Here is a 27,674-nt window from a genome sequence, read left to right on the forward strand (position 1 = left end):
GGGTTATGGAGTCATTTAAATAGCATATACCACTAACATTTTAATTTCTTGTTTTGTTTCTTTGGGCTTGCTAAGATTACCATTTATTTTTTTTATCAGTACAGTTTGATGCATCAACACATCTCACTATCTCATCATGTTTAATGATAAAACCATTTTTCCTGCACTTCCTTTTTTAAATATAATTCAAACAACTTTCATTAAGAGGCCAAATAATTATTTTTCTGTGAATATCCAACTCTGATTTGAGAACAACTGTGCCACTAATATTCTTTGATCAACCTAATTTAAGTCTGTATTGAAAAAAAAAAACAACCTACAGAATATTCTCAAGCACCTTTTATTTAAGGTGAAGTGAAACAAACATACCATCCAAACAGCAATTAAAACAGGCACTCAAATAGGATTTAATGACAGAAACATTTGTCTTCAATCATTTAAAAAGTGCTCTTACAAAAACAAATCTGTCAGTGCTCTGAGTCCAAAATAACATAAACACAAACCATCAACTGCAAATTATTGCACTTAGGAAACTACTTATGTGCTTTTGTCTAAAATTTAAATATCCTTTATAGAAATTAACAAAAAAAACCCAATTTTAAATATTTTAAAATCTTTTGAGGGCTTTGTTTTGTATTAAAATCTCATAGAGGTTACGTATCTCAACAAATATACACTTTTGTGGCATTTAAACAAAAGTGCCGCGGTCATCCTCCAAAGTACCAGAATGTATTATTACAAATGCATCTAAAATTAAATATGTTTAGTTACACAATATTGTTGGTCCCTAAACCTAAATTAGTTTTATATTGTCTCAGTAAACAAACAGTCAACATTTCATTCTTAATAAAATTATAACTTAATGATATTAACCACAATTAAAGCAGTATCATCCACTAAGCCTCCCAAAAACACCTCTGAACCTTCGGGTTTCCAAGTCATTTCATTCAAGTGAGTCTGGGTGTAATAATGTGACAACAAGGCAGAGATTTGTGGTTTTAGCTCCTCCGTTGTGGTGTTCTTTGGTTGTTCTTTTAGTCCACCGATCTCTGCCGTGTTTGCCGTAAAAATGTCTTACGTGTCCTCACGCCGGTTGTGGTAGTCACTGAAGAAGGTGAAAATACTGATAACCACACACATCACTACAAACAGCATCAGGAAGATCCAAAGAAGGCGGCGAGTGACGGAGATCTTAGGACAGAACTGATTGAGAAGAGCCAGGACCTCTGATATCCTCCTGCGAAGATTAGAAACCTCAATTAGACTCACCTTAAAATGAGCACATCTTTACAAAACCTAAACCTACTGATTCATGTTTAAGTAATTCAATTAAGTCCCCATTTTAAGGCTTGTACTGCCAATTTTAGTTTTTATTTGTACTTTGCTTCACTGTTTCACACATTTCAAAGCACTTAGTTAAGATTAGTCCTTAAAACTATATATTTAAGGTGAAGGAAGCAACTATAACTTGGGTTAAAAGTTACAATTTATCCATCTGAAGTTATGTTATTCCTGAATTATTGTGTCAGCCTCATTGGAAAACAAACAAAACTGTATATTATCATCTGAACAGTCCATGAAAATATTTCTGTTTCTTAAAAGCTGTGTTGTGTGGCACACAAAAACCCAACAAACGGACGATTAGACGATTCAAATACAGTGCTTGAAAGTTAAAGAAATAGCCTTTTAGGTATTGAGATGCCTGTATCTGCTGCACTTTTCTCAGTACTGTTTAAATGAACTTATAATAGATGCTGGTTATGTTTTTCAAAGTGGAACATTGAGTTACCTGCTGCTTTTATACCTCGTTCCACTTTCTTCATCCTTGTGTTTCAATTCCAGCAGTTTCTCTGCATCATTCTCATCTTCACTTTTCTCCTCCAGGAGTGCTTTGCTTTGCTTTAGTCCCTCTTGGTAGCTGCAGATAAAATATTTCATTTAAAAAAAAAAATCTGCATTGAGTGTTAAAAATATTTATCAAAGAGAGAGTTATAGATGAACCCTTTGTGTGAGTGAACCAATACTATCAATCATTCAGTGCATGCTGATGAAATTTACAGCTTATATCAGTAGTAATACTATGCACCAGGTACATACACGATACACCTTATAAGTTCTGGGTATGTACCTGGTAAATACCAGGGATGTACTCTGTAAGTACCCAATATGTTACCGGTGAGTACCCGGTATGTAACTGGTACATATTAGATATATACCAGATCGTTAAAACCTGCAAAGTAATTTTATTTATGTTTTTGTTAGTCCATATCTGATGTGTCTTCATTAAAGACCCTACAGTTGTGTATTGGAAGTATAACTATCATTAGCTGGGCACTAAGTGAGGAGAGCAGAATGATTCATGTTGTTTAAACCAAGATTTTAATTTAAAATAAACATGCGTGTGAGGGGACACCAGGAACTGTCTCATATGTTTCTACTCTTGGCTGAGGAGATCCCACAGTTCTGATTGGATCCAGAGATTTGGTTTGTCGGAGGATGATGTTTAGCATTTTACAGAATGCTAAACTCTGGACCTCAGGTTCTGTAAAACTTTCTGAGAATGTGTGATTCGGATTAGCCAACTCTCACTTTCCTGAACAGGAACAAGTGTCTGTATAAAGCTTTTGGAGAGGCTTTTCAGACTTTAACTGTAAGTGATTATTCAGTGTGGTTTGTAAAGTTAGTTTAGCAGTTGTGTCTTTGCATTATATGCAACATTGTGAGAAATTATTTTCTGTAAACAGACATGCCAGTGGTTATTTATGGCCAATAAAGCCGTCATCGCAGAATGTTTTCACACGTTAAGGAGAAGCCTCACCCTTTATTGTACGCTTCCTCCTCGATCTTTGCCTTGATCTCTGCTCTGATCTCCTCCAAGTTTACTGAAGGTTTGGCTGACTCGCTTTCCTGCTCCAGCAGACTCTTTCCACTGTATTGTTTCAGATAGGAAAGAACGGAGCAGTCAGCCTTGGACACCACCGGCTATCGCAGCAGATGTTATAAAACATTTTAAAGTTGGGTTCCATCAAAACAACGTGGGCTCATCTTAATAATGGGCACACTGCAGCTGTGGATGAGTGAGGGTGTGCATTAACGCCACCACCGCAGATGTGGTGAGTGCAAACAGAAGAAATGGAGCCGGCACATTTGTTATCAATGTTCTCATCACAGAACGTCTGGCTCAGACATTCGAGAGCTCGACTGAGCCTCACTTTATAACCACAATATGACTGGAGCCCTGCGCCTGCACTTTGTCAGCCTCTGTCACAAATGTTTAGATTACGACCCAGGACAGCATATCCTTCAACTGCGGTGGGGTTTGATTATTGCTTTTGCACTTCCAGGGTTAGTTGGAGCTCACTGAGGCTTTCTCTGCACCGTTAAAACACATCCTGCAGGTCACATAAACAAGTCCCCTAAATTTCCCCAATGCAGCACAAAATGCTTTGATAAGAATCATTAAAAGTTCAGGGTTTCTCCTGGAGCATTGTTTTCTGGGTGACCTTGAAAAATCAAACAATGGCATGGGAATTACATGCAGTAAAGTTGTATACGTGTGAACGAGTAAACATACCACTCTGCTGATGAGTGTGCAGCTTCTGAGGGCGGGCTGCTTTTCACATCGTTTGCTTCACACTAAAGAGGACAGGGATGAAGAAACTTTGCATTTTAGTGGTTAAAACTAAAATAATTGAAGATGTAGCATTCATTGAAGGAATCTATATCACCAGCTGCCTTGCATGACAAAGTTTTGAACAAAGAAATTGTGCTAAATCTGTTAGTTCTCAGAGTATGTGTTGGGGATCATTCTCAGCTACTACCACACCAAATTTAGGCTCAATATCTATCAAACTGACAGAGTTAAAGCCATTTGTGTGTTAGCTAATGTGAATTATGTATGGCGCCCATCTTGAATTGGGCTGACTCCAAAAGTCAGTCAGTTGAAGCTGTACATCCAATGATTAATGAGTGTTTCATTAAAATCTGTCCACTGGTTCATGAGATATTTTGCTAACAGACAGACTAATAATTGTACACATATGCTCACACCACAGGCATTTACATTATGGCCTTTAATGGCTGTGGGATATGACTGATTCCATCCTGACCCACTGATGACCTTTCATTCAGCAGTCAGTCGCTGTGTGGGGGTGTCATTGTATCGGAAGCTTCATAACACATTTCCCATCATGTCACATCAGGACAGGAAGACCTACCAGGACAGGAAGAGCAGGACCCGCTGTGGATCCTGCTGCTGAGCCCGGGCTGGCAGTGGTGGGGTTCTGACCCGGGACGTTGAGGAGGTTAAACTTAGGCACCACGGCTACGCTCACCCTCCGCCTGGGCAAAGCCTACGAATGAGACCATAAAAAAAACAAAAAAGAAGAAGTGAAAACCGAAAAAACTTCATACTTGAAAAGTGAAATCAACTCGATTAATTCTGAAAGCAAAAATCAAGAAGAAAAAAAAGGAGAAAACTGAAAAAAGTTTAAAGATTACTTTTCCTAGGGTGATGGACATTGATCTTGACGACCGTGGGACCCCATCATCTTGACAAAAAACACAGAAGTACAACAATATTAGTACAGAAAGCATCAATTTCCTCCTGAGATTCTTACAGTGCAGCTGGGAAGCATCGCAACATTAATATTTTACATTTGCTTTGGAAATCTTTCTTCTAAAATAAATTTTAAACAGCCATAAAAGCAGTGATTTTAATACTAAACCATTTTTACAAACAATAATGTTTAAAACAGGAAAAGCATAATATTATGAAGGCAGAACTTGTGTCATCTTTACCTCCAGGTTCTCCAGAAGCTCCATAACAGCGATTCGAGTTCTGGTTGGCCAGTTTCTTAAACTCCATCAGCTCTGCATGGTCCTTCTCATACGTCCTTCTCAGATTTTCCACATACTGCATCATGACCTCAGTGGCTTTGTTCATACGTTTCTCCTGTTTGACGATAGAATCCCAGTTCATCAGGCCAGCATCACAAGGTGTGAGCACAGAAAGGCTTTTAAATCATCACACACTCAGGTCTGTCTGCAAATGAACCCTAAAATACAGCCATCAACCTCTGATCTATGTGTTGACATTCAACTTTACCCTGAAAAATACAATAAAAATACTGTATTAAACTTTCAGATTTAAGAGCCAGGAATTAAATATGTTGTGTTGGTCACTTTCACTGACTGAAATCTGTCAATAAGCTGTTTTTATGATCAGGTCTGACCTGTTTTCATGTTATTTTAAAACAAATTGAAGTTGATTTCAGATGAGTAATTTGCATTCAAGAAATACTGTAAATTAAATAAAAGTGTTTGGCTGCCAGTGAAACTGAGTCAGTTCATCAGAGCTTCATGTAGGAAGAATTCTGATGCTAATAGAGCTGCACTTTCTGCTCAAATGGTGCTCAACCACTAGGATAATACGTTGTAATGCACCCAAATATTACGCTTAATGTGACTAGATAGGTTACTTATAGAAGAAAATTAAATCAAAATGTCAGTGATGTGACTTTAACTTAAATGAACCAACTTTTCACTTAATTGAAACAACTGAAAGCAAAAAGACCCACAAAAAACAAAACAATCAAGCAAAAAACAAACAAACCAGAAGGCAGCTACAGTGAATGCCTGGAGAAAAATCTCAGCTGATCTTTTAGTTTTTAATAAATGACTTCAGGGTTTACTTTAAAATAAAAATAACTATGTTGTATAAGGTATAACTTAATGTTTTGTTTGACACATTCAAATAAAACTAAGGTTTACGTTTAAAACCATTCTGATTATTTCATTTCAAGCATTATGATTCAACTAAGAAACAAATTATTTTAAAAAGTCTGTAGTCAGAAACATGGGATACTTCTAGTTCATTCTTTTTGAAAAACAAAAAAATTATGTAGACAGTCATTTAAATAAAATACATGATTATATATAAGTTTAATCTGATTTCTTACATTAAGAAATCCTCACTTTATAGCTTTAGGTTTAGACAATGTTTTAAGATTTTGGGTTAAAACAAGTCTTGACAAAAGGAAACAAATTCAGGATTAAATTATGGTTATTCATTTATTATATCAGGTCCCCTTCAGTAGAAATAACCTGATCAGTTTGAGCCTGGTGTCAAGACAAGCTGAAAGTCATTCAATAAGCCCCTCTGGAACAAAGATAATTAAAATGTCTATTTATGGGATCATATCATTTTTGTGTAATTGTAATAACACTGATAAAAGATTTTTAGCTGCATAAAACATGACAGACAGTAATTCATCAGGGTATTTGGGGTTATAAATAAAGACTGTTGTCTTGGAGAAACAAGTTTTTTTTAATGTTTGCTTTGGTTGGCATAAGGTCAGCCACAACATCGGTCAAAATGTTTCATTGTTGTTTTTACAGCTCCTGCCAAACATGCATTCCAGTAGTCCCAGGGGATGGTGAAGAAAACAGTTTTGAAATGCAAAAGATAAATCAACAAATTGCATCTTGTGAGAAGTAACGAGATGTGCTGTAGATGTAAAGCAGAACCTGTCGAACGGCTCCAACTATCTCTGCCCTGCTGGAGAGCCGGGTGGTGAGTCGGTACAGCACCGCCACTGTCTCTATGAGGCGCTGGTAGGCTTCACGCTGCTCCATGTTCTGCCACTGTGGTGCAGTCATCTGCAAGAAAACATAACACCATGTAACACAAATAAGGGAAACAAGGAGCTTCATCAGACACCACTTTTGTAGCTGTACTCATGAACATGACTATAAAAAGGGGCTCATTAAACAGGACAAGCACTAATAAAGAACCAGTCAGTTAATTAAACATGTGTTCGTGCTTTAAGGACCAACCTTCAGTGATCCTTTAAACTCCTCTAGTTCCTTCTCCGTGTCTTCCTCAGTCAGGTTCCTCTCCCTCTCTGCTTGTCTGAGTCTCGTCTCCAGAGTGTAGTTGTCGTTACGAAATGCCAGTGACAGCTGGACGAACGCATTCTGTGGAGAGGAAGTTACTTCAACACTCAGACCGACTCAATAAACTTCTCATTAAAATGTAATTAATAGACACAAACTTAATGTAATTAGAGTAAAAAGTTGATTTTTACAATTCCACACCACATTCTGCTGTAAAGTAGAAGTTCAACAATGTCTGATGAAGCTTCTTATATTCCCAAAGAGATATTACTTTTTAGGATCAGCTGAAGGATGGGGCATCTTTCAAGTACTGCTTCAGATGATAGAGCTCCTCATCTTATCTGAGGAAGAAGTTAATTTTAGCCAGTTTTTTCTAGGATCTAATTCTTTTGGTTAGGATCTATGCCTCATGACCATAGGTAAGGTGTTGGAACATAAACTGACCAGTAAATCAAGAGCTTTGCCCTTCGGCTCAGCTTCTTCTGCACTATGACAACCCTGTGGACTAGGTCTTCATCTGCTGATCCATTCTATCATCACTGGTGAACAAGGCTCTCAGATACTTGAACTCCTTCTCTTAACCCTCCCATGGCCTTCAGGTCAAATGGACCCAAACTTTCAAGGGCTTTTCTTCCTCTCTTCAGTTAATCCGGGTCATCGAGGGCCATTATCCCACATGTTTTTGTTGTTTCCCTGCTCCAACACACCTGATTCAATGCTTGACTTACCCCTTCAGAAGGTCTTCAAGTTCTGCAGAAGCCTGTTAATCACCCATTCATTGAAATCAGGTGTGCTGAAGCAGAGAAACAACAAAAACATGCAGGATAGTGGCCCTTGAGGACCAGGATTGGACACCCCTGTCTTAATGCAAAGACTCATCACCAACCCACAGGGAGGAGTCCAACTTTTTTTTTTTAGCACATTCCGGATATCAACTATCTTACCTTACCCATACAAGTAATGCACATAAATGCTTTATAGATTTTACTGGAAATTTAAAAGATTTATCAAGTTTCATAAAGCTAAAGAGTACGAATTTGGAAATAAATTAAGAATCGGCATCGGCAAAATACCACATGTGAGGGAGAATCAAATAACCCCGAGATGAACGCAGGGAACAATCTGTGAGTCTGACTTTTGACCTCCTGATATTATGCTACGGTCATCAAAGCCACTCTGCTCAATTTTCCAACATTCAGGCCTCCGCTGGGAGGAAACATTTGACCTTTGACTGTCCTGATTCAAACACATCCCACAGGGAGCAGTGAGAGGAGCTGCAGCTTGAACACGACAGCATCACAAACGTTAGCGTTTTCTCCACAGGAAATTGCTCCAAGTCTCTTTGGTCTGGTCAGGAACAGAAAAAAAGCACTTTCCTGTTGACAGAACACCGCCAAATACAGGCAGGCAATTTTCTTAGAGCCATGGTAATTAGAGCACTTTGGCAACAAAACAGGTTATTATAAATGTGAGGGAAAGGATTCAACCAGTCCATCTGTTTCCAGTGCTGAAGTGTTTGAACACAATAAAATGTTCAAAAACAAACAAGCTGCTGTTGGCAGTCTGTTTTATGACTTGTTGCTCTAGGATTTAAATGTAAAAGGTCAAAGTGAGAACATAAAACTTAATAGGTTTAATAAAAAAAGAGAGAGAGAAAATATGAGGTAGTGTTTTTGGTGTACAAGTAAGCACATGTTTAAATACACGCAGGGTCTCACATATTATCAGGATTCGATTAGGACATATGACTATGCAAAAGTTTGTGAACCCTAGGGTTTAAATGGCTAATTGAGTAAATCATGAGCCGTTTTTAAGAGAGACTGGGTTCTCAGCCAAGTCTCAGAACAGTCTCATAAAGGTCTGAAGCAGAAGTTTGCTTAATGTACCACAGCTTATAAACACTTATTTCACTCATTCTTTCTGGAAAAGGCTGTCCTGCGCACAGCTCCTCTGTGGTGCACACCAGGTGTCAGGTACAGAGGACTGTAGAAACATGTCAGCGTTTTCAGGGTGTGCATCTTCATTTTTCTCTTTTTAAATTTGGGAGTTATTTCTGTACCTAGAATTTCCTTCAGTGAAACATTTACTGCGGCACTGAATGCAATAAAGAAGAAGGCATCGCTGATTCATTCCTGTGCCGAACTCTGTGAGGTTATCTTTTTGTACATTTGTGTCGTCTTTTTGTTTTCACATGTAATACACAAAATGACCTCCCAAATTAATTTTACTGTTTTTTTATTTTATTTTATTTTCAGTCAGGAGGGAAAAACCTCAACTGCTTTACTGTTTTTTAAACTTTCTCTTGGTTTGTGGACACAAAATAATTTAAATCTCAAAGCTCTACAGTTTAAAGAGAGGCCAGAGACTGCTAAACAACATGACAAAGGTTGACAACTTAAAGTTATTATAACACAATAAAATAAACATCAGCTAAATAGATTACTAATTCAGTCAGAACTGAAATGTACATGCAGTATTTTAGATACTTCCAGTGTGACATCTCTTAATATACTCAGAAGAAAAGCACAACTCCTAAATGAAAGCTTGTTTTTCTGTAACTTTTGTTCTTCAAATATCTGTTCACTGTTTTCTCTCTCTAAATATAAGTTTAATGATTATCTTGCATGTTGTTTTTTATACTTTTTACCTACAGATTAAACTAAATGGCCATAACATAGCATTTCCTTTGAGCATCAGAATTTTGTTGTTACTTTTAAACAGACTGGACTAGCAGATATATTTGGTTTTTATGCCAATATAACACAAGTACCTTATTAGGATTGAAATGTTTTTTCTTTTAAAGAAATAGGTGTCAAAATATTTGCAAACGATTCACTTTTGGGAAAATAAAAAGTCAATCAGAGAAATGATACTAACCTCAACTTCTTTTTCAGTGAGTGGAGGAGCACTGAAAAAAACAACAGAAAGTGTGTTAATAATGAATGTTCTGTTTGAAACCATTAAGCAAGAAAAAAATGGAAAGATAAAAGTTAATATATGCAGCCTTTTGTTACACACCAGCCTGGTAAACCCCGATGAAGTTTGAGTTTTCGAAGCATCACATCGGAAATATTTGGTAAAGCGTCAGACTTTTCCTTCATCTCCTCTGCAGTTGTTGACTTTGATGATGGTGGAGGTCCTGCAGACATTCATTAAGTTTAAAAAAAATCTTTTGGTTTGAAGTAATGATGACAGCTTTCATGTTGAGTCTCAGTGTGATCAGTTGTGACAGTCAGGCTAACAAACATCTCCAGTCACTTTAAACTCTTTTTCTACTCCAGCCTCTCGTCTGAACTTAAAACAAAATTGTTTCTTCTTACAGTCAGTCTTTGGCTAAAATCATTTAACAATAATGCCATCTGCTGATGAAAAATAAAAAAGCACATTTTTTTCTGTGTTTTCCAGTAAATGGGAGGTTCATAGAAAAAAAACAAAAAACAGAACACATCATCATCATTTTTGGGCAGGGACAAACTTTCCCGGAGGTCCAGGAAGTGCACAGCCTCAGTGATTCGACTCAGTGTACTTTCTGTTTTATAGAACTGTGTAAAAACAGACTCTTACCTTTTTCTTGTTCAGCAGCTTCATTCAAGTCTGGCAACTTGGATCCGACTATACTTTGGTTCCGGATCAACTTGTGCTCCTGTACACAAAAAAAAAGGACGAAATGTTTTAATTTGACATTTCAGCAAAGGACAAAAAAAAGCTGCAAACGTATAGCTGGCTGAATAAAGTTTTACCTCTCTGAGTTTAGACAGTTTACTCCCTGGCAGGGTGGGGAAGTCCTTGTATCCCGAGGACTTGAACACACCTTCTCTTGGTTTATCTGAAAACGTTTCCTCGACTGGAGGTGGGAAACTTGGGGCTCCAGTTCTGGAATTAAGACTGCCGCCAGCATCCCATGAAACAGCTCTCATTAGTGGGGGAAAGGCCCCAATAGTCTTGATCTCTGCTGTGCAGGGGGCCTGCTGAGTGGGAGGTCTGGGGACGGGCTTGGCCACCCCTGTGGCTGGAGCCAGGTTTTGGTTTCGACCTGAAACCTCATCTGATTTATTGACTGTTTGCAGACCTTTCGATCCAGCAAGATCACAGTTTTCTTTCTGAACAGCAAATCGTGGTTTTAGAGTTCCAGAGGAAACTTTTCTTTTCTCACTGGGCTTCCAGTCCACCAACACTTCATCCTGGGGTTAACAAGACCATTCAATGTTCAGCACCTTGTTATGTTTATGAGTAACACACACAAACTTCATCAGGCATTAATTTCAACCAATGTTATCATCACTAAATGTTAAGATACAACTGAGATGTTCAGCATTGATTGTCAGCAACACTTAGTTACTGACAGAAATGTTACAAAACATTAACATATGATGCAGTGCAATGTAAAATATGATTTAGATTTGTCTTAGAGTTACCTAATATGAAAAAAAAGTACAAAGTTTACCATGGAAGTATCTGAAACGTTCTTATCTGTATTATTGTTAATTTTCTCTTTAGCTCTGAAAAAACAGTCATTGCTGATTGATTTATTAGTTAAATTTCCACAAATAATAACCTGAGCACAGTTCTGTACAGAACAGAGGTTTAGTTTTTGTTCAGCTTGTATTTTGTGTGTTTGTAAGAAAACAAGCAGTGTGTCTGACCTCCTGCTCCTGGTTTGTTAAATCCGGCTGCTTCTTCACTGTAGGCACATCCAGATGCTACAAAAAACATCACATTTTTCATGTTTTAATAGACATTACTTTGGACAACAATTACTGTTTTTTTGATGTAGTTATGGATATTTCAGAGACAACGTGGCACAAGGACCGACTGCTTTACATCTATTCAAAGACTTTAAACAATGACCACTCCGTGTTTTAAGCGTAAAAAATAAACAGATATTGAAAAACGTTTGAATCACAAATGGTCATCAATAATAGGTTTTGTTTTTACCTGACTAAGTGACTGTGAGTTAACTTGAGCTGTTTCTGAGGTTCCTGCAGCTGAAAGAGGAGAAAACAAGTTTTGTTCTGCTGATTTGGATATTAAAACAATTATTCCAATGAAATCAGTTTGAGCTATAAAGAACCAGAGCTTAAACAAGAATCAGTCTGATAATTTGTTGGTTTTTAGGTCAGAAACACATTCACGCAAAATTAAAAAAAAAAGCATGTAACTAGTTTTAGTGCAAAACAGATAATTTGGTATATCTGAAGAGTCTGAAATGAAACACAAACCAGTTTGAGGGGCCACAATTATAGAGCTGCTTCTTGATGAGCATGGTGAGGTTGATGGTGTTGGAGTTGGAGAAAGACCTGCAGAGAAAAAAAAAGTGAAATAAATGAAAGGCCAGAAAAATTACATACATAATAAATATCTATATTATGTATAAGGTATAACCAAACAACCACAAACTAATGCAGAATATTTAAGAAGTTACTATAAACACATGGGAGGAAAAAACCCTAGTTTTATTTGTGCATGTGCACGTGTGAGGTTGTGTACCTGTGGGCGAGTCAGTGAGGCTGCTGGTGGATCGGCGTCCTCGGCGGGTCAGAAAGCGGTCGCTGACCTTCTTGGCCTGATCCAGTAGCTCCAGGTTCTTCTGTCGATCTTCTTCAGAGAGCTGAAGCTCCGGCAGCTGATCTTTCACCAGGTCGATCACGTTACCAGTGCTGTCTGAGGGAAGAAACACACGCTGGGATGCTCTTTGCCAACTCCCATGATGCACAGAGACAAACAGTACTCTCATCTTTCATGTATTTTTTATTTCTGTAAGCTCTGTTCTTTCATTTTTAGCCAAATACAATGTAATGAGGGTTATACATTTCATTAAATTGTTAAAAAAAAAGTTAAATCTCAGGAATCACAAGAGTCTTTTAATCCTTCAATGGGAGTAATTCTCATTTCAGCTGCATCTCTGAGGGATATAAACAGAACTAAAGCTGAAGAGTTAAGGTGAGAGAAAATGTCCACACATATTCCAGAGCCAAAAGTTTTACTACTTCTTCATGAAATAGTACTTATAAGGAAAAAGATTAAAGTGATGAAAGTATCAACGGCATTTCAGGCATGAAACGTACAAACGTACAATCCGACAGATTTATCAGTCAGGAAGGAGATGACCAAACCTTGTGTTGTACAGTTTAGGGTTTATTGAAACGTAGCTTCTTCTTACAAAAGCTGAAAGTGACTGACTAATGGAAAAGTTCTCCAGAAACTGATGACGCCAGTTTAAGCTAAAACAAAATATCAAAATGTTCTCATGGTGTTTATTTTTAGATAACAGCTGCAGCATCTCAGTTTGCGCATTTTCATGAGATTACACACCAACTGTGGTGATGGGTCCGCCCGTGGAGTTTCTGGCCTGGCGAGCTCTGGGACTGTGTGGTCTGAGAAAGGAAACGAGTGATTTTAAGGATTTGATTAATATTCAAAGTTATATCTGAATGTTTCAGAGTTTGAGATAGAAGTCGGTTACCTGTTTTGCTGGAGAGGGCGCCCCTCTTGTTGGACAATGACAGACTGCTGGGGGTAAACGATGGTGGGGGTGGTCACGATGACAACCTGGCTTTCCCCTGCTGGTGTGGACTGTTCAAACCAACACAAAACAGCAGCAGCAATGTCAAGATAAAACAATTAAACACTGAAGGCAGAGCTGACTGAGCCACTGTGGAGCTCAATCAGGGTAAAGCGTTGAAGCATGTTACTCCCAAGTACTAAGTACATACTTGTTATGTACCTTGTAAGTACAGGGTAACAAATCACTTCATTATACTGGTTGGTCCCAATAGGTACCAGGTACATATCCTGTAAGTACCAGATTTATCCCCTTAAGTACCAGGTACTTAAAAAAACCAGAGGTACGTAACAAGTATGTACCCCTTAGGCACCAGCTATGTCCCTGTAAGTGCCAGGTTTGTCCGTTGAAAGTACCCAGTACATACCTGGTATATACAGGGCCGTATTATGTATGACTCAGTTTGTTTTACTAACTGAGTTGTTCCAAGTCCTGGGAGACAATGACAGACTGATCCGTGACAATTTGACTCAAACAAAGTCACTCAACAATGACTAAAAATGAAATAATTTTCTGCAAGCGGAGCTTCATGTTCCTCAGTCAAATGATTGCTAATCACACTACAGCTGCTGTAAACATTCTGAAGCCTCTCAGCGACTAAAGTTCAGCATCAAAGATTTGCATCCTTTACTAAAATTACACTGCTACATATTTTCATAATGGCATTTGAGATCTAATTGCATCAATTACAGACAAAGTTCAAAAGAAGAATTATCATCAACAGCAACAAATTGGTCTTTTAGGCATATCATCTGGGATTAGACTGTTTTTATGTTTGAAAAACACTTAAAAAAGTAGAGAAATGAACCGACAGTGGCTGCCATGATAAATGCCAAAGAAAAATATTCTTAGCATGAGGGATGAGGGGAATTTAAAGCTAAAGGTTAAAACAAAGTAAACATAGGAAGTGAAGGTGGATGCACATCGAGATGTGGAATAAGAAAAAAAAAGAAAGATCTGAAGCCAGTGTGATTACAGCAGATGTGATATAACGACAACTGAGTCGTGTTTTATTAGTTTTGCAGTGCTGCATTCATCATTCATCGTTTGCAACAAAACACACCAGTTATCATAAAAAAACTCCAACTGAATCTGTTAATCTCCTTTGTATTTTTCTAAGAAAAGTGTAAAGAACTTAAATTTTTTCATAGTTTAAAAAATAAGTAATGGCAGCTGTGACATTTGAATAATTTTAAATTTCATCATTTCAAAACTTGGAGTCATGCCTTTGGCTATGCACTTATTTAGCTTCAAAAACTCATAAAACATCAAGAAATGAAGTGAATGAGACTCATTTGTTAACTTTTTGTGGGAGCTAATTAAGATAGGACCAAAATAAAATGTGCTCTGAGGCACCAAAAATTTCAATTTGTAGAAATCTTCACTTCTGCTTTTTTTTCTGCACAGCTAAACCTCACTTTGAACAGGAAGCATCTGCAAGTGAAGAATGTTTATCTGGTTAAGAGTACAGTGTGCTTTATTTCAAGAGGGACGGATCAGAAAAAAAAGGAAAAAGAGACTCATTTTTGAGGGCAGATTTTAGTAAAAACATTGGTGGAATTTTCCCCCCAGCCAAATGAATGATGTGCTCGGATGTTTTAGCTGTTCGGACTCACTGTACTGGGAGAGCTGGAGGAGCTGTCCATCTCCTCGGGAGAGTCCTCCTCTTCCTCGGGCAGCGTGGGCATGACGGGGGGCCGAGAGGGGTGAAGGCGGACGTACGGGAAGATAAAAGGTCTCTCAGAAGCAAACGGGGCGTCACGGCCCTGCTTAAAAGGAGACTCCTGCTGTAAGAGCTTCTCCTCTTGCTGGAGCTGCAGGATTTTAAACATATAAAGACACAAATGTATATATTTTAGACTGAGCAGACAAATGAGCAGATGAGAATCAGTCTTATCCGCTTATCTTAGAGAGGAAAGACCCTCTTTTAACCACAGCTAAAAGAGCTGACCTACACCGTCGCACATAAACAATTCCTAAAATAGCTTCATCCTTGAGTACCGAGCAAAAGACTCTAACTCAGAAAGGATTCCTCTGCTGTCTCAGAATTCTCTTCTATAACTCAGATGGTTTTACTTTGTAAAGCTTATATAACTAAAAAATATGTATTTTTTTCAAAACAAAAGAAAAGGAAATGCTGTGAGACATTAATAAATAAAATGCTTAGCATTCCTTTTAGGAATACATATCACCTGCTGCCTTTAATGCCAGAATTTTAAACTGAAACCATCTTTTGTTGAGAAATGAGTTGTAGCTGTTTTGGTCAAACCTTGAAAATAACATTATGTGGAAACACATGAGATATCTCCTGTGATCTGTTAGTGTTATTCAGCTACTAATACACAAAATTTTAGCTCAATCACTGTAGAACTGACAGAAGTGTAGTCATTTTTGTGTAAACTACAGTTAATTAGATATGGTGGCCATCTTTGATTGGGCTGACTCCAAAAGTTATTCAGTTGTAGAGGTACAGCCAACACTTCCTTTCTGAGAGTTTTATTTAAATATGTCTAGTGGTTTATGAGATATTTTGCTAACAGACAAACAGGATTCACTCTCACAGTTAATGCCAAAGCTTTAAGTAAAAATGTGGTTCAATGAATGAGCTGGGGATTAAGCTCAGCTACTACCACAATAGATTTTAGTTCAATATCTGTGAAATTAGTTGTGTTATGGCTATTTTTTGTAAGAGTTTCATTACAATTTCTTCAGTGCTTCATGGGATTACAGTACAGACAAATAAACACACACAGACACGGACAAAAACATCGCCACTTCAACAGCAACCGCCAGCTTGAAGTCGAAGAAAATTTAACAAGTCATATGGTCTATTTTTATTTAAATTACTGGCATAAATATAAGTCTTGGATCATTTGTAGCATCATAGATCAACAGGTTTTAGTTGGGATCTATGGACGAGGATCTGACAGCACAGTTCACATGGTGCAGGTGGCGGTGACAGGAGAAAAACAAAGAATATACTGCAATATGAAAAGTCTGATTTTGTCTTTGAAAAGGTCATAAAACCCAAATTTAAAACAGAATTCAGGTCATTTGCAGCAAACACCTCCCTACATTGCAGCACGGGTGATAAAATTTTCCTGTTCCTTATTTTTTTTCCCACACCATTACGTTCTGCAGGCAGTTTCTGACCAGCAGTGTTTGGTTATTGTAAGGCTTTGCTGCACTCAGTGTGGCTTTGCTCTCACAGGCTGAATGAAGCGATGAGCCCCTGAGGGACACGGCTCAGCAAACAAAAGGACTTATAAACAGATTATTAAAAAAAAGATTGCTCACTGCGTGGAAGATTACTGGGAGGGCCAGTTGTTACTCTTGAGTTTGCAATTAAAGCTGAACAACACGGAATTTATTAAAGCTAACAATGAAACACATGGGGATTTAAAAAAAGAACAAATTTTATGAAAAAAAAATAAAAAATACATGAAGGGAAATGCAGTATGCAGTTTTAAAAAGAACCTGTCTATATATTAGTTTTACATTGCTCAAATGTAGCCTAACGATTAACTTTACTTTACCTTTTGTCATTATTGGAGTCTAACAAATTACTACAAGTCAACAGACAAGAAAACTTTTATTTTTTTCTGTTTTATGAAATAAAATTTCACGCCATACAGCTGATCAATGTTATTTCATGGTTACCAATGGCAACCACAGAGAAAAGAGCGAAGAAACAAAATTTCACTGAGGCAGAACTTGATATGCTGGTCAGTGAAGGGAAACAATAAATAGTCATCAATGACTGTGTTGCTTTCAGCTAAGCTAGCAACGTGCCTTAACTCTTCTGCAGCTGTCTGAGACATCTCTGCTACAACTTCACTTCCTCTCAAATGAGGCGTTCTCCTGAAACGGCCAAAAGTGCAGGCACATGGATCCTGCTCCTTCCTGTTTATTGACCAATAGGAGAGGAGCTAGACTAAGAATGCAGCCCTCCTCATTTGCATAATGAGGCAGAAACGCATACGGTAAAGGAAAAAGAGGAGACGAGGAAATGTAAAGAGAACAAACGCTTGTAAAAGGAAAAGGCAAAACAAAATATATCTATTTCTGCTTTTATTGTCTATTTCTGCTTTTATTTTTAATTATGTCAGTTTTGGTCCTCCATACAGCTCTTCCCTTTAAAGGAAAAGTAATCATGCAAATCTGAATGCAAACAAGCTTTAACCCTTTGAAGAAGCCCAGCGTCCCGAGCAGAGTCAGAGGTTAACGGCTTTGATGCTAATGCGCTTCACATTGATTTTACCAGAAAGAGGAGGATTTCCATATGCATGAGCACCACAGGTGTGGCTGCTGCCTGGGTCTGTCCTCATGTCCAGCGTGGGCTGAACAGAATTAAAAGGTGCGATGAGTTTCTGTCAGTGAATGTGAAGCTGAAATAAAAGCAGAGAGCTGCTCAGTATCATCACAAACATGACAAGTTCTTGGGAATGTATAGGGACAGAAAGGCTGTGAGTCACTGGGGAGGAAATGGGTTGTTTAACAGCAGCAGGAATACTTCCTGACTATAAGAGTGCAGAGTCATAGAGAAAGAGAAATTACTTCGTTTTTTTCTGTCTGCAGAACTCTTTAGTGCAGATGATTTTCTATAACCAGTTTTATCACCTGCTTCTGAAAGACAGAGACAATACTGTTTTGGCCTGTGTGTGTGTGTGTGTGTGTGTGTGTGTGTCTGTTTGCAAAAGAAGTCTCGTGAACCACTGGACAAATTTTAATGAAATTTGCAGAAAGTAAGCATTAAATGTACGTCTACAACTGATTAACTTTGGAGTTAACTCAATTTAAGATAGCTAACAGGCAACCGATCTTTAGAAACACAAAATTGGCAATAACTCAATCAGTTTTACAGATATTAAGCTAAGCTTTGGTTTGATAGTAGCTGAAACTGAGCCCCAACACAAACTCTGAACACCAACAGATAGCACAATATCTTTGTTCAAAATTTTGCTATTTGGAGTCAGCTCTGTCTGTTATCAAAACATCACATGAACCACTGATTGGATTTTAATGAAATATCCAGGAAATAATCCCTGGATGTACCTCTAGTACTGTTTAACTTTTGGAGTTAATCCAGTTCAAGCTGGCTACCACAACTATTCAACATTAGCCAACACAAAAGTGGCTATAACTCAGTCCGTTTTATGATAATTGAGCTACAATTTCATGTGGTGGTAGATGAGTGTCTATCATAACATATACTTCCAATATTGCAGAGGCTTGCACATTATGCTGTTTTCAAGGTTTGACCAAAATAACTATAACTATATCATTTCTCATTGTATTAGGATTTTAGTCTAAAACTCTGGCTTGAAAGGCAGCAGGTGATATGCATACTTTCAAGGAATACTGAGCCTTTAATTATATTCTGTTTTTGTTACTACAGCTGGTTTATTTTAAATAAAATATTCAAAATATGAAGACAAATATTTGGAAAGAAGAATGAGGGAAAAACCAGATAATTTAATGGTATGAATCTATGTGTCAGTCAAAAACACAAAAATAGAAAACAACAACAAAAGCTGGTTTCTGTCGTATTCCATTATTAAAACTAATATTTTACTGATCAAATAAGCTTCCAAATATGGCTCCACAAGTTTAAAACTCCTTTCTGAAATAATCCGTGTTGTCATGTGACCCTGACGCATCACTTAGAGACACGAATGAAGCTTCGTTAAGCTTTAAAGTAATTGAAACTAAACAAAGCACTGCAGGAGACTGAGAGGTGCAGAGTGTTTGTTCTGCAGAGCATGACATGGAGATAAATATTGCAGAGTAATTGAATCACTCAGATTATTTCCTGTGGGAGAAAAGGACAGAACATACAACCCTGAGCTCAGATAACTCCTTGAACACAACTCCCTTTTCCCTTTTCTACAAACAAGCAAGAAAGAAACTTCACTTCTATCACAACAGTCAGAGTCAGAAGTGGCTTTTTGTCGCGGGACAGCTTCAGTGCCTCTGTCCCGAAAGGAAAGATGAAGGGGACCAGCACCCTCCTCCCCATTTCTATTACATAAGTCTGCTGCTTGGTGCCAGATTTGTTTAAAATTTGGTTGTGTGAAGCACAGAGTGCAGAGCAGCAGAGGAAGTGGTTACCACAGAGGCACAATCTCAGATACCATGGACTAGGAAGTGTGAGAAAAAATAGGACACATCATGGACACAGAGACGTTTCAGAAGGAGCAGATTAATTTAGCAAACTTCAACATTATGAAAAGTGATTTTCACATACACGCAGTTTTGTATAAATTCCCTCCTGCACTCACAAGAATAAAACTTTTCACAAACTTTCAAGCAAATGTTTGACACAGTTTGCAGACAGACTGACAGAGCAGAATCTAAATCAGCCCTTCAGACCCTGCAACTGACCTCCTGAACCCGTCCCCAGAAAACATGCACATTACCTGAGCCCGCCGCTACGGTGCTGCGGTCAAACACATGCACTGATGGCTCCAACTCAGACTGACTTCCCACAGCCAAACTGTCACTCTCAGCCTTTACCCCAGAAAACTCCTCAGTCCTCAGGGCTTCTCCTTCCTTCTCCCGTCCCCTCCAATCCCTGTCTTTTTTCAGCAGCAGCCTCTCTTTCACTCCTGGGAGCTTTTACCATTTAAGGAGAAGGACTCAGTGCACAGCTTTAGTGTAAGTGTGTGTGTGTGTGTGTGTTTTCTCAGGCATCTGGTCTTCTGATCATCCATCGACTAGGACCTGCAGAAAGTTACGAAGCAGTGTTATTTGTCTTTCTGCAGGGTTTGTTTTGTTTTTATGAAGGAGGTGTAGGAAACTTTGGCGTGTTGTTTTGTGTTGAGGTGCGTTTGTGTGAGACAGAAACCGTAAATCACATCTGTCTGATCTGTGTTTACTCTGCTGACTATGAGAAATTCATGCATCCACTTCCGAGCTCTTGAGATCCATTATTATTTGATAATCTGATTTGTCAAAACTTCTGACATTAGTGCTCCATCTTGCTGGTTAGAGTTTTATGCTGCAAACGTGCCGCATTTCACGGAACAGAAAACACAGCAGTTTGTACTTTGGAGGAAGAGAACTGCTTGAGTTACATGATCATCTTCAATTCCAACTGTTTAGGAAAGAAGCAGTTTGAATGAGTAAGTCTTATGTTATTCTTTTTCAACTACAGAGGAAAAAAAATATTATCCTCAAATTTATTTTAACAACACAAAGGTTCTATGGTGTAAAAACTGTTTGTAAATGGTGGTAATTTGCTCTTAAAAGGGAACCTCTTCTGAGAAGATGTTAGCCTGACTCTCCCATGATAATTATTCTCTTATTTTCGCCACTAAAATCATTCTGTTGTTTACTGCAGGTAAGATGCTGACTCCATACAATCTAAAAAAGCTAAACCTTTCATTGGACCTGAGCCTAACACTCAGGCATATGATAAATAAGTATTTATATGTCTATTTATTTTCATTTCCTTTATTCAAAATTAGACACACACCAGTAAATAGATAATAGCCAGTCCAAGATGAATATCTGAATAGTTTTCCCATAATTCCATGCATGTCCTCACAGTCCAATGAAGTGCCCTGAAAGTTTAAATGAGGAGGGGAACTTTACTTTGTTCAGTAAGACAATGCTAAACCATATTCATTGTGCAACACGATAGCTTTGATGTAACTCTGCCTGAATGCAGGTCAGCCGTATCATCTAATAAAAAGATTTGCCATATAATAAAAAAGTAAAAAGGCAGAAATATACTATTCATAGTTCCCTGTGTGACGTCACTCTTCAGGACACTCCCCCTCCCTTGTCGCCATTGCGATAGCTTCAGCCATGGCAGAGGAGACATTTCTGTAGCAATCTTCTTCATATAACTTTCCTTCACACAAGAGTGGTCAAGATTGAGTAAATACCTGGATTTAGTTTGCTTTGAAGCCATCGTTGTCTGGTGCTTACCTACCAAAATGGCAAAAATATGTCTTCCGGCTGAGACTTGTTGGAGCTTTGTATTGGACAGCTAAAATGTCATCTCTTTCAAAAGAGTAACAGAGGAAAGCACTGGAAATGTTGTCACTGCACCACCTCATTTGAATATAAGTTTTAGATTAATTAAAAACGTCTCGTAAAACGTTGAACATCCACCCTGCGTTGTAACCTAAAGATAAGTGATAAAAATAAATGGTCTTAACAAGATTACAGTGAGCAGAAAGAGAAGTTCTGCTGTACAAATATGTATTAATTTTATCCCGTCTTTTAACAAATTTAGTTCAGCATCAACTAGAATATTTTGTCCAGGTGGGCCTTGTTTAGTTAGCGGATGTACAGTATGTTTTGTAAGTTACAAGTTTATATATCCATCCATAAATCCTCTTTACCCTCCGGTTCCTGCAGGGTTGTGGGAAGCTGGTGTTTATATTTTTAGGCAAAAGTAAATTCTTATGTAAAGGTACATCAACACCCTAAAAAGTTCTCTCACATGAAGCAGCATAACAACATAGACTTTGTCTTCTTTACGTATTTGTTATCAGAATTTGAGCCGAGAGACGGGGTCTTACCTCGCTGCCGCAGCTGCCTCGTCCTGTGGCACCTGTTAGAGTCAGAGCACAGACCCACTGTGAAAACAGCTGATTTGCATGTAACAGCAAGGCATGAGCAATGCAAATGTCATGGGACAGTAAGAAAAAAAAGAAAGTCTGTGTGCGTGTGACAGACACAAAAAGAGAAAATAAAGAAGGAAGACTTTTTTTTCCCCCTGTGAGGCTGATGATTACATTGGGGCATTCATCTGATTGGTGAAACTATTGTTATCTCTTGTTTCAGGAAGTATGCCACCCACCCCACCTCTATAACTAGGGGCAACAATAACCTGGCAACCATCTCCGGCGCACGAGGTGCCTGATCCGCTGGTTGAAAGCTCTTGTCGTCTGCTTCGGGGGCTTTCAGAAAAAGACTTGTGTTGTTGTAACCAAACAAAACTCTTGGATTTGATTTTGAGCTCCATCAGAACTTAACAATGTGTCACTTTTCATTTAAACACAGAGCTGCAACGGAACTAGATACACGCTGCTTTCTAAAAATATTTTGATTCAGTTCAGCCAGCGAGAATGGAACATCCTTTAAACATTACCTTTAAAAGCAAGTTTTATTTATTGTAAAAGTGCAGTGGCATGCCTTAAACTGGTTTAATCTCAAAGGAAGTGAAATGCCTATAAATTGGTTTTAAAAGCGTTCATGGAGGCAAAGTATCCTGTCAGATTCTGTAGATGGCATCTAAGATACTATGATAGGACCGACAGGGCGGCACTGAACACCAACTGAGGTTTAAAGATTTGACATTTATTTTTGTAAGAAATGTTTCTTACAAATTTAAGTCCTGATAGCATCTTGGCTCTTCAGATCAGAAGGAAAACTAAGCAGTTGGTTGGTTCACCAGACAGTACTCAGACAGATCACCATTACTGTTTTACAATTATTTACCACTCTCAGCTGAGGAATACTAAAGCTAAACTTGAATTTAATACTTGTTTTTTGTTGTCATTATTGAAAATTTTAAGAGAAGCTCAAAAGAAGCATGTTTTTCCACGTGAAAGCTGCAGAGCAGTTCAGAAATCTTAAGAGGAGCTCAGTATTCACCTGCTGCTCCTTCATGCTGAGAGGAGCCTCTTCGGGTGGTTAGCTTTATGGGAATGTTTTCTGAGTCCCTCTAGTTAAAGGTTTACCAGGCGTGACCAGCTGAGTGAAGGCAGGTTCTCCCATTTGTTTCAAAGGAAGCAGAGAGACAAGAACTTCTCTGGTTTTACTAGTCTGCTCCAGTTATGAGATCTATTCTCTGTTGTTTTTATGAGTATACAGCATTTTTTTGTGGTTTGGTAATGGTTTTACATTTTTGAAAAAGTGTCTACATTGTCTTTGATAAACTAAAAAGGTTAAACTACAGTGTTGCAACATATATGAAACACTATATGTTAAAAAGGCTCCGTGCATCCTCACAATCACTGGATTATACTCCTTACCGACAAACATCAAAATGGATTCTGTAAACTTCATATAACCAGTAATAACTCCAGCTGCAGTGTTTCAGACATGTGGTTTCAGCTTAATTTGCTTAGCAAAAACAAACTAATGTTAACATGGAATGACACAGTGACAACTTTAAACACAAGGCTGTATAATACTCATAAAAATGAGACACTGACACAAGTCCTGCCTGTCCTTTCAGCTCCCCACGGATTCCTAGCAACCTAAACTAACTCCAGACTCTCTCCAATGTCCCAAATAAACAATCCAGTAAAATATTTGGAACAAAGATGTGGAACAAAGATGACTTTTCTTTTAGGAAAAACCCATTTCAACATGGTTAATAATGAGAAAAATAATAAAAAGTCCTATGATTTAGAATAGTTTAGAGAAATAAGTCTCAAATAGGATGATCTCTCAGGGTTTAAAAAAATTTACAGATTTGTTTTTGTCTTTCTGGTTTAAAAAAATATTCACATAAATGTTTGTCTTTTGAGATGCAATTATTTCTTTGTGGAAAAAAATGATGTAAAAGCAGTAAATTGGAGATGATACCTTGTTAGCTTAGCTTAGACTACAAACTGGCAGCAGCTTATTTTCTTTATAAACAGGAAGTCAAATCTGTCCTCGCTGCTAAAACTAAATGAGATAACTGATGAGATCTTCATATTATTTTGAATAATTCTTTCTTTTGGTCATGATGAATATGTAAAAATACACATACACATAATAGTTCAATGATCGACTCCAATGTTTTGCATTTGCTGAAGCAAAGAGTTTGTATATAAGTCCTTCAAGACAAATCTGCTGTAAAAACATGTTCAGAGAACAGGGAATAAATAGCTTCTAAAAAGACTGATTTTCCTCCCTAAATAACTCAAATAACAAATCCATACCTAAAAATATGCTGTGTTTGCATAAAAAATAATCAGTCTGATCCCTCCAATTATTCCCAATGGTCCATTTTGACAGATAACATACACACCCCCTTCTCTGTTCCAGCTGTTGTGCAATCCAAACATCTGCCTATTCTCAGACATCCTCAGGGATTACCACCAGAAAAGGAAGCAGCTGTAATTAGTCTCTGTCTAACTGTGTACCCCCTAACAGTACTGATGGTGTTTTTGTGGTGCAGTCACTGTACCATTCATGGGTCGCTGTGGAGGCTCTGTGACTTCTGGGAAAACGGGAGGCAGAGGACGCTTTGTGCCGTCTGTCTTCTCAGGTTCAACACTGTCTATAGGGCCTGTGGTGTCTGATCCAGGATCAGCTGGAAGACTGAGACCTGGTGACTTTAGGAATATTAAATAATAGGTTACTAATGTTACTAAAAGTACAAAAAATGCCAGTATACAGTATGTATGTATGGTACTTGAACAAAGTGAAACCATTGGATAAAGCCAAACAGCGCAGAGTTGGTTTTAATTTACACACATAAGACGTTTAAAAGATAATGATGATGATTCAAAATATCATAGCAAAATGTAAACGAACTTTTTCTGCTTTTAAGTGCAGAAAGTGGACAGAAAATCTGAGCAATCATTACCTTTTCATAAAGTTTTATACATCATATTTACTGTATTCAGTTTTTTCTTGGCTCAAAGCTTAAAGCGAATAAAATGTAAGTAAACTTGTCAGTTTATTGTAAACAGTTTACAGGTTTCCCACAGAAACAGACCTGGGATGAAGTTTTCTCTGTGATCGTGGCCTCCAGGGTGTTCAGCTGCTCATCAGTGTTGGCTGCCCGGCCCGCAGCCTCCTCCACCCTCTGAGTAATGTCCTCCATCCTCCGGGTCACCTGGCTCACCCTCTGCTCGCTCTGCCTCACCAGCTCGGCCGTCTCGAGGGCGCTGCTGACCATAACCTCTATCCTCCCGAGGGTCACCAGTAGCCCGTCTGTGGCCACCTGAGTTTGTTTCTGCTCTGAGGCTGTGATCTTCTCCGGCTCTGTAACCACGGCTGCATCCCCATGGTCCTTCACCACCTTCTCCACAGTTGTACCTGTTTCCTGTTCATCTGTGTCATTGCTCTTTTCGGTGTGAGGAACACCAGATATGGTTTTTTTCTTGGCACACTCCTGTCCAGATCTTAGAGAGGCTTGCAGGTGACAGAACTGCTTTCTCATACCACTGGTGGCATCTTCCTCTTGCAAGAGCTTCACTTGTTTCTCAGAAAGCTCCTGCAACAAGTTTGTGCCCTTTGTGCAGATCTTTGCCTCTTCTACACTGTGGCTTCTCCACCAGTTCCCCACTGCCACCTTCCTGGCCTCCTGGATCTGATTCTGACTTCCAGTTTGGTTTTGATTTTTCTCCTTCTGCTTCCCTTCCACCTTCTCCTCTTTCTCCTCCCACACAAACTTGCACAGCTCCTGCTCCTGCAGCCTGAAACCGCAACCACAGCTTTATAAACACCTCTTTTACACGCTGTTATGTAGCTACCAAGGAGTACTAAAAGTGCACTTATCCCTCATAGAGTTTCCCTCAAAGAAGACAGTAACTCTCATTGAGATGCCCATAAATATACTGTCAAACTCAGACACTATTTTTATTAGCTTTGCTTCTGAGAAGAGAGGCTAACCTCGACTGTACCCGTTCTCTTACCATAACAGGAGAAAGAGAGAGAAATACTCACGTACACATTAGAAAAGTGATGTTTGATGGTTGTCTGTTGCTGGTGAAAAGGCCTCTCCTGAACAGCAGAAGAGTCCTGTGTATGAAACACAGTAGGTAAGTTTGGTACATCCTCCTGTATGCAACCCCTGTCCTCCTAATATGCTGCTTCCTCACCTTCTCAAGAGGTTTGTTGTGAAGATGATGAGTTTTTTCTTTGCTTTTGACTCTGTGAATCTGAACACCATTTATGTGTTTGTGAAAGGATGGCACACTTTGGTCATCCAGTGCTTTCTGATGCTGCTGCAGACAAAGAAACAAATGACAGTGACCACACAAGATAATAGGTACCATGAAAAGACAGTAAATAGTACTAACCTGATGAATGTCCTGGATCTCGCTCTGCAAAGAGCTGCGGTTTGATGGAGGATTTGAACTGTGGAGACTCTGAGGACTGACAAAATGTCTGCTGTACCTGTCAGATTTCAGCACAATACATTGAACATTGCCAATCAACAAGTACTTATGCTGTTGAAAAACATTTTTATAACTGAATCATGTGACTCCTGTAGTGCCTCCAAATTTTGCTTAAAATAGACCAAAACATTTCCTTGAGTTCTTTACTTTATTCCAAATCTGTAACACTTCAGGACACAGTTTAGTATTGAAGTGGTCCCTGAGGTTCAGAACAAAAAGAAAACAAGACAAGAATTATGAGAATAATGCTCAAATGTATTTTCTTAAAGGCGTTTTGGGTCTAAACCATTTAGAAGCCGGTGACATGTGGAGTAGGGAGAATGAGCACAGTTTAAACAACATGTCAGCTGAAGCCAAATGCCTTCCTCAGACACAAAGCAAATTTTCCAACTGGCTGATACAACTATAACGTTTTCATGTGAAGCAAAAATATAATTTAAGACAAATAAAATAGAATCAGTGAATTTGCTGCAACGCGTTGCATTTCAGGCTGACCAGCAGACAAATGCAGGTGTTTTTTTTATTTTTTACTGTTACACATTTATCTAAAAGATTGCTTTGACAAATCAACCTCGCAAGCAAACATTTTCTCCTCCATTTTATTAAAAACACTCATTTCTCTCTGTTCGACATCCCTTCAAGTCAACTCGAGAACCAGAGACTGACAAAGGAGCAGAGTGCCATTTAGACACTTGAGATACTTCTGTGGTGTCGTGCGAAACATTTTCACATTTGATGAGCAAGAATTAACAGTTAATGAACAGCTATGCACCGGTGACATGTCCACAGTTTACCCTGATACCAAGCAGCAGCTTCCTGTGATCCTGAACAGGAAAAGTGAATAAAGTAAATGGAGATGGATGAGCATACTTTAAAGAGAGACAACCACACACAGTGGTTCCAGTTTTTCATTTACCTCAAAAGAGTTTGGTGTGAATGTTCCTGTAACCTCATCAGCTCCGACTGCAGACCCTGCAGCACCAAAGGACAGTGAGTAGGCTGGAAAAACAGCTAATTATTGTAAGACATTCATTAAGACTCACTGGTAGCTATAATTATTGGTTCAATTACATCTTTTTTAATTGCGTTAAACATACCTCTATCATTTTGTGACTCTCCAAATGAGAGTTCTT

General features: G+C 38.4%; 1 protein-coding gene across 2 annotated transcripts; it reads right to left on the reverse strand.

Annotated features, from left to right (window-relative positions):
- Nucleotides 1–326: 326 nt before the first annotated feature.
- mrvi1 (murine retrovirus integration site 1 homolog) lies at nucleotides 327–25,716 on the reverse strand. Of its 2 annotated transcripts, XM_025002616.2 has the most exons (23): nucleotides 25,134–25,716; nucleotides 24,600–24,747; nucleotides 21,994–22,025; nucleotides 15,076–15,273; nucleotides 13,361–13,470; nucleotides 13,210–13,271; nucleotides 12,385–12,558; nucleotides 12,117–12,194; nucleotides 11,833–11,882; nucleotides 11,541–11,597; nucleotides 10,638–11,078; nucleotides 10,462–10,540; nucleotides 9,916–10,036; nucleotides 9,775–9,805; nucleotides 6,838–6,978; nucleotides 6,529–6,660; nucleotides 4,801–4,954; nucleotides 4,501–4,550; nucleotides 4,218–4,352; nucleotides 3,575–3,636; nucleotides 2,819–2,929; nucleotides 1,805–1,918; nucleotides 327–1,237 (listed from the first exon to the last, which is right to left on the reverse strand). In XM_025002616.2, the coding sequence occupies exons 1-23, from the start codon at nucleotides 25,578–25,580 to the stop codon at nucleotides 1,075–1,077; spliced, it is 3,090 nt and encodes a 1,029-aa protein (XP_024858384.2). In that variant the 5' UTR covers nucleotides 25,581–25,716; the 3' UTR covers nucleotides 327–1,074. The 2 variants fall into 2 exon arrangements, with proteins under 2 accessions (XP_024858384.2, XP_024858385.1); XM_025002617.2 differs by lacking the exons at nucleotides 21,994–22,025; nucleotides 24,600–24,747; nucleotides 25,134–25,716 and adding an exon at nucleotides 19,879–20,185 and having other exon boundaries at nucleotides 1,790–1,918.
- Nucleotides 25,717–27,674: the final 1,958 nt, after the last annotated feature.

Source organism: Kryptolebias marmoratus, linkage group LG15, assembly GCF_001649575.2.
Source record: "Kryptolebias marmoratus isolate JLee-2015 linkage group LG15, ASM164957v2, whole genome shotgun sequence".
NCBI classification, from domain to species: Eukaryota; Metazoa; Chordata; class Actinopteri; order Cyprinodontiformes; family Rivulidae; genus Kryptolebias; species Kryptolebias marmoratus.

Excerpts from the sequence above, each read along its gene's own strand:
- mrvi1 (XM_025002616.2), bottom strand. The coding sequence starts at position 25,580 with ATGAGAAAGCAGTTCTGTCACCTGCAAGCCTCTCTAAGATCTGGACAG. Across the intron at positions 6,661-6,837 it reads AGTTTAAAGGATCACTGAAG|ATGACTGCACCACAGTGGCA; the intron begins GTTGGTCCTTAA and ends GTTTTCTTGCAG. Across the intron at positions 3,637-4,217 it reads GTCCTGCTCTTCCTGTCCTG|TGTGAAGCAAACGATGTGAA; the intron begins GTAGGTCTTCCT and ends TGTCCTCTTTAG.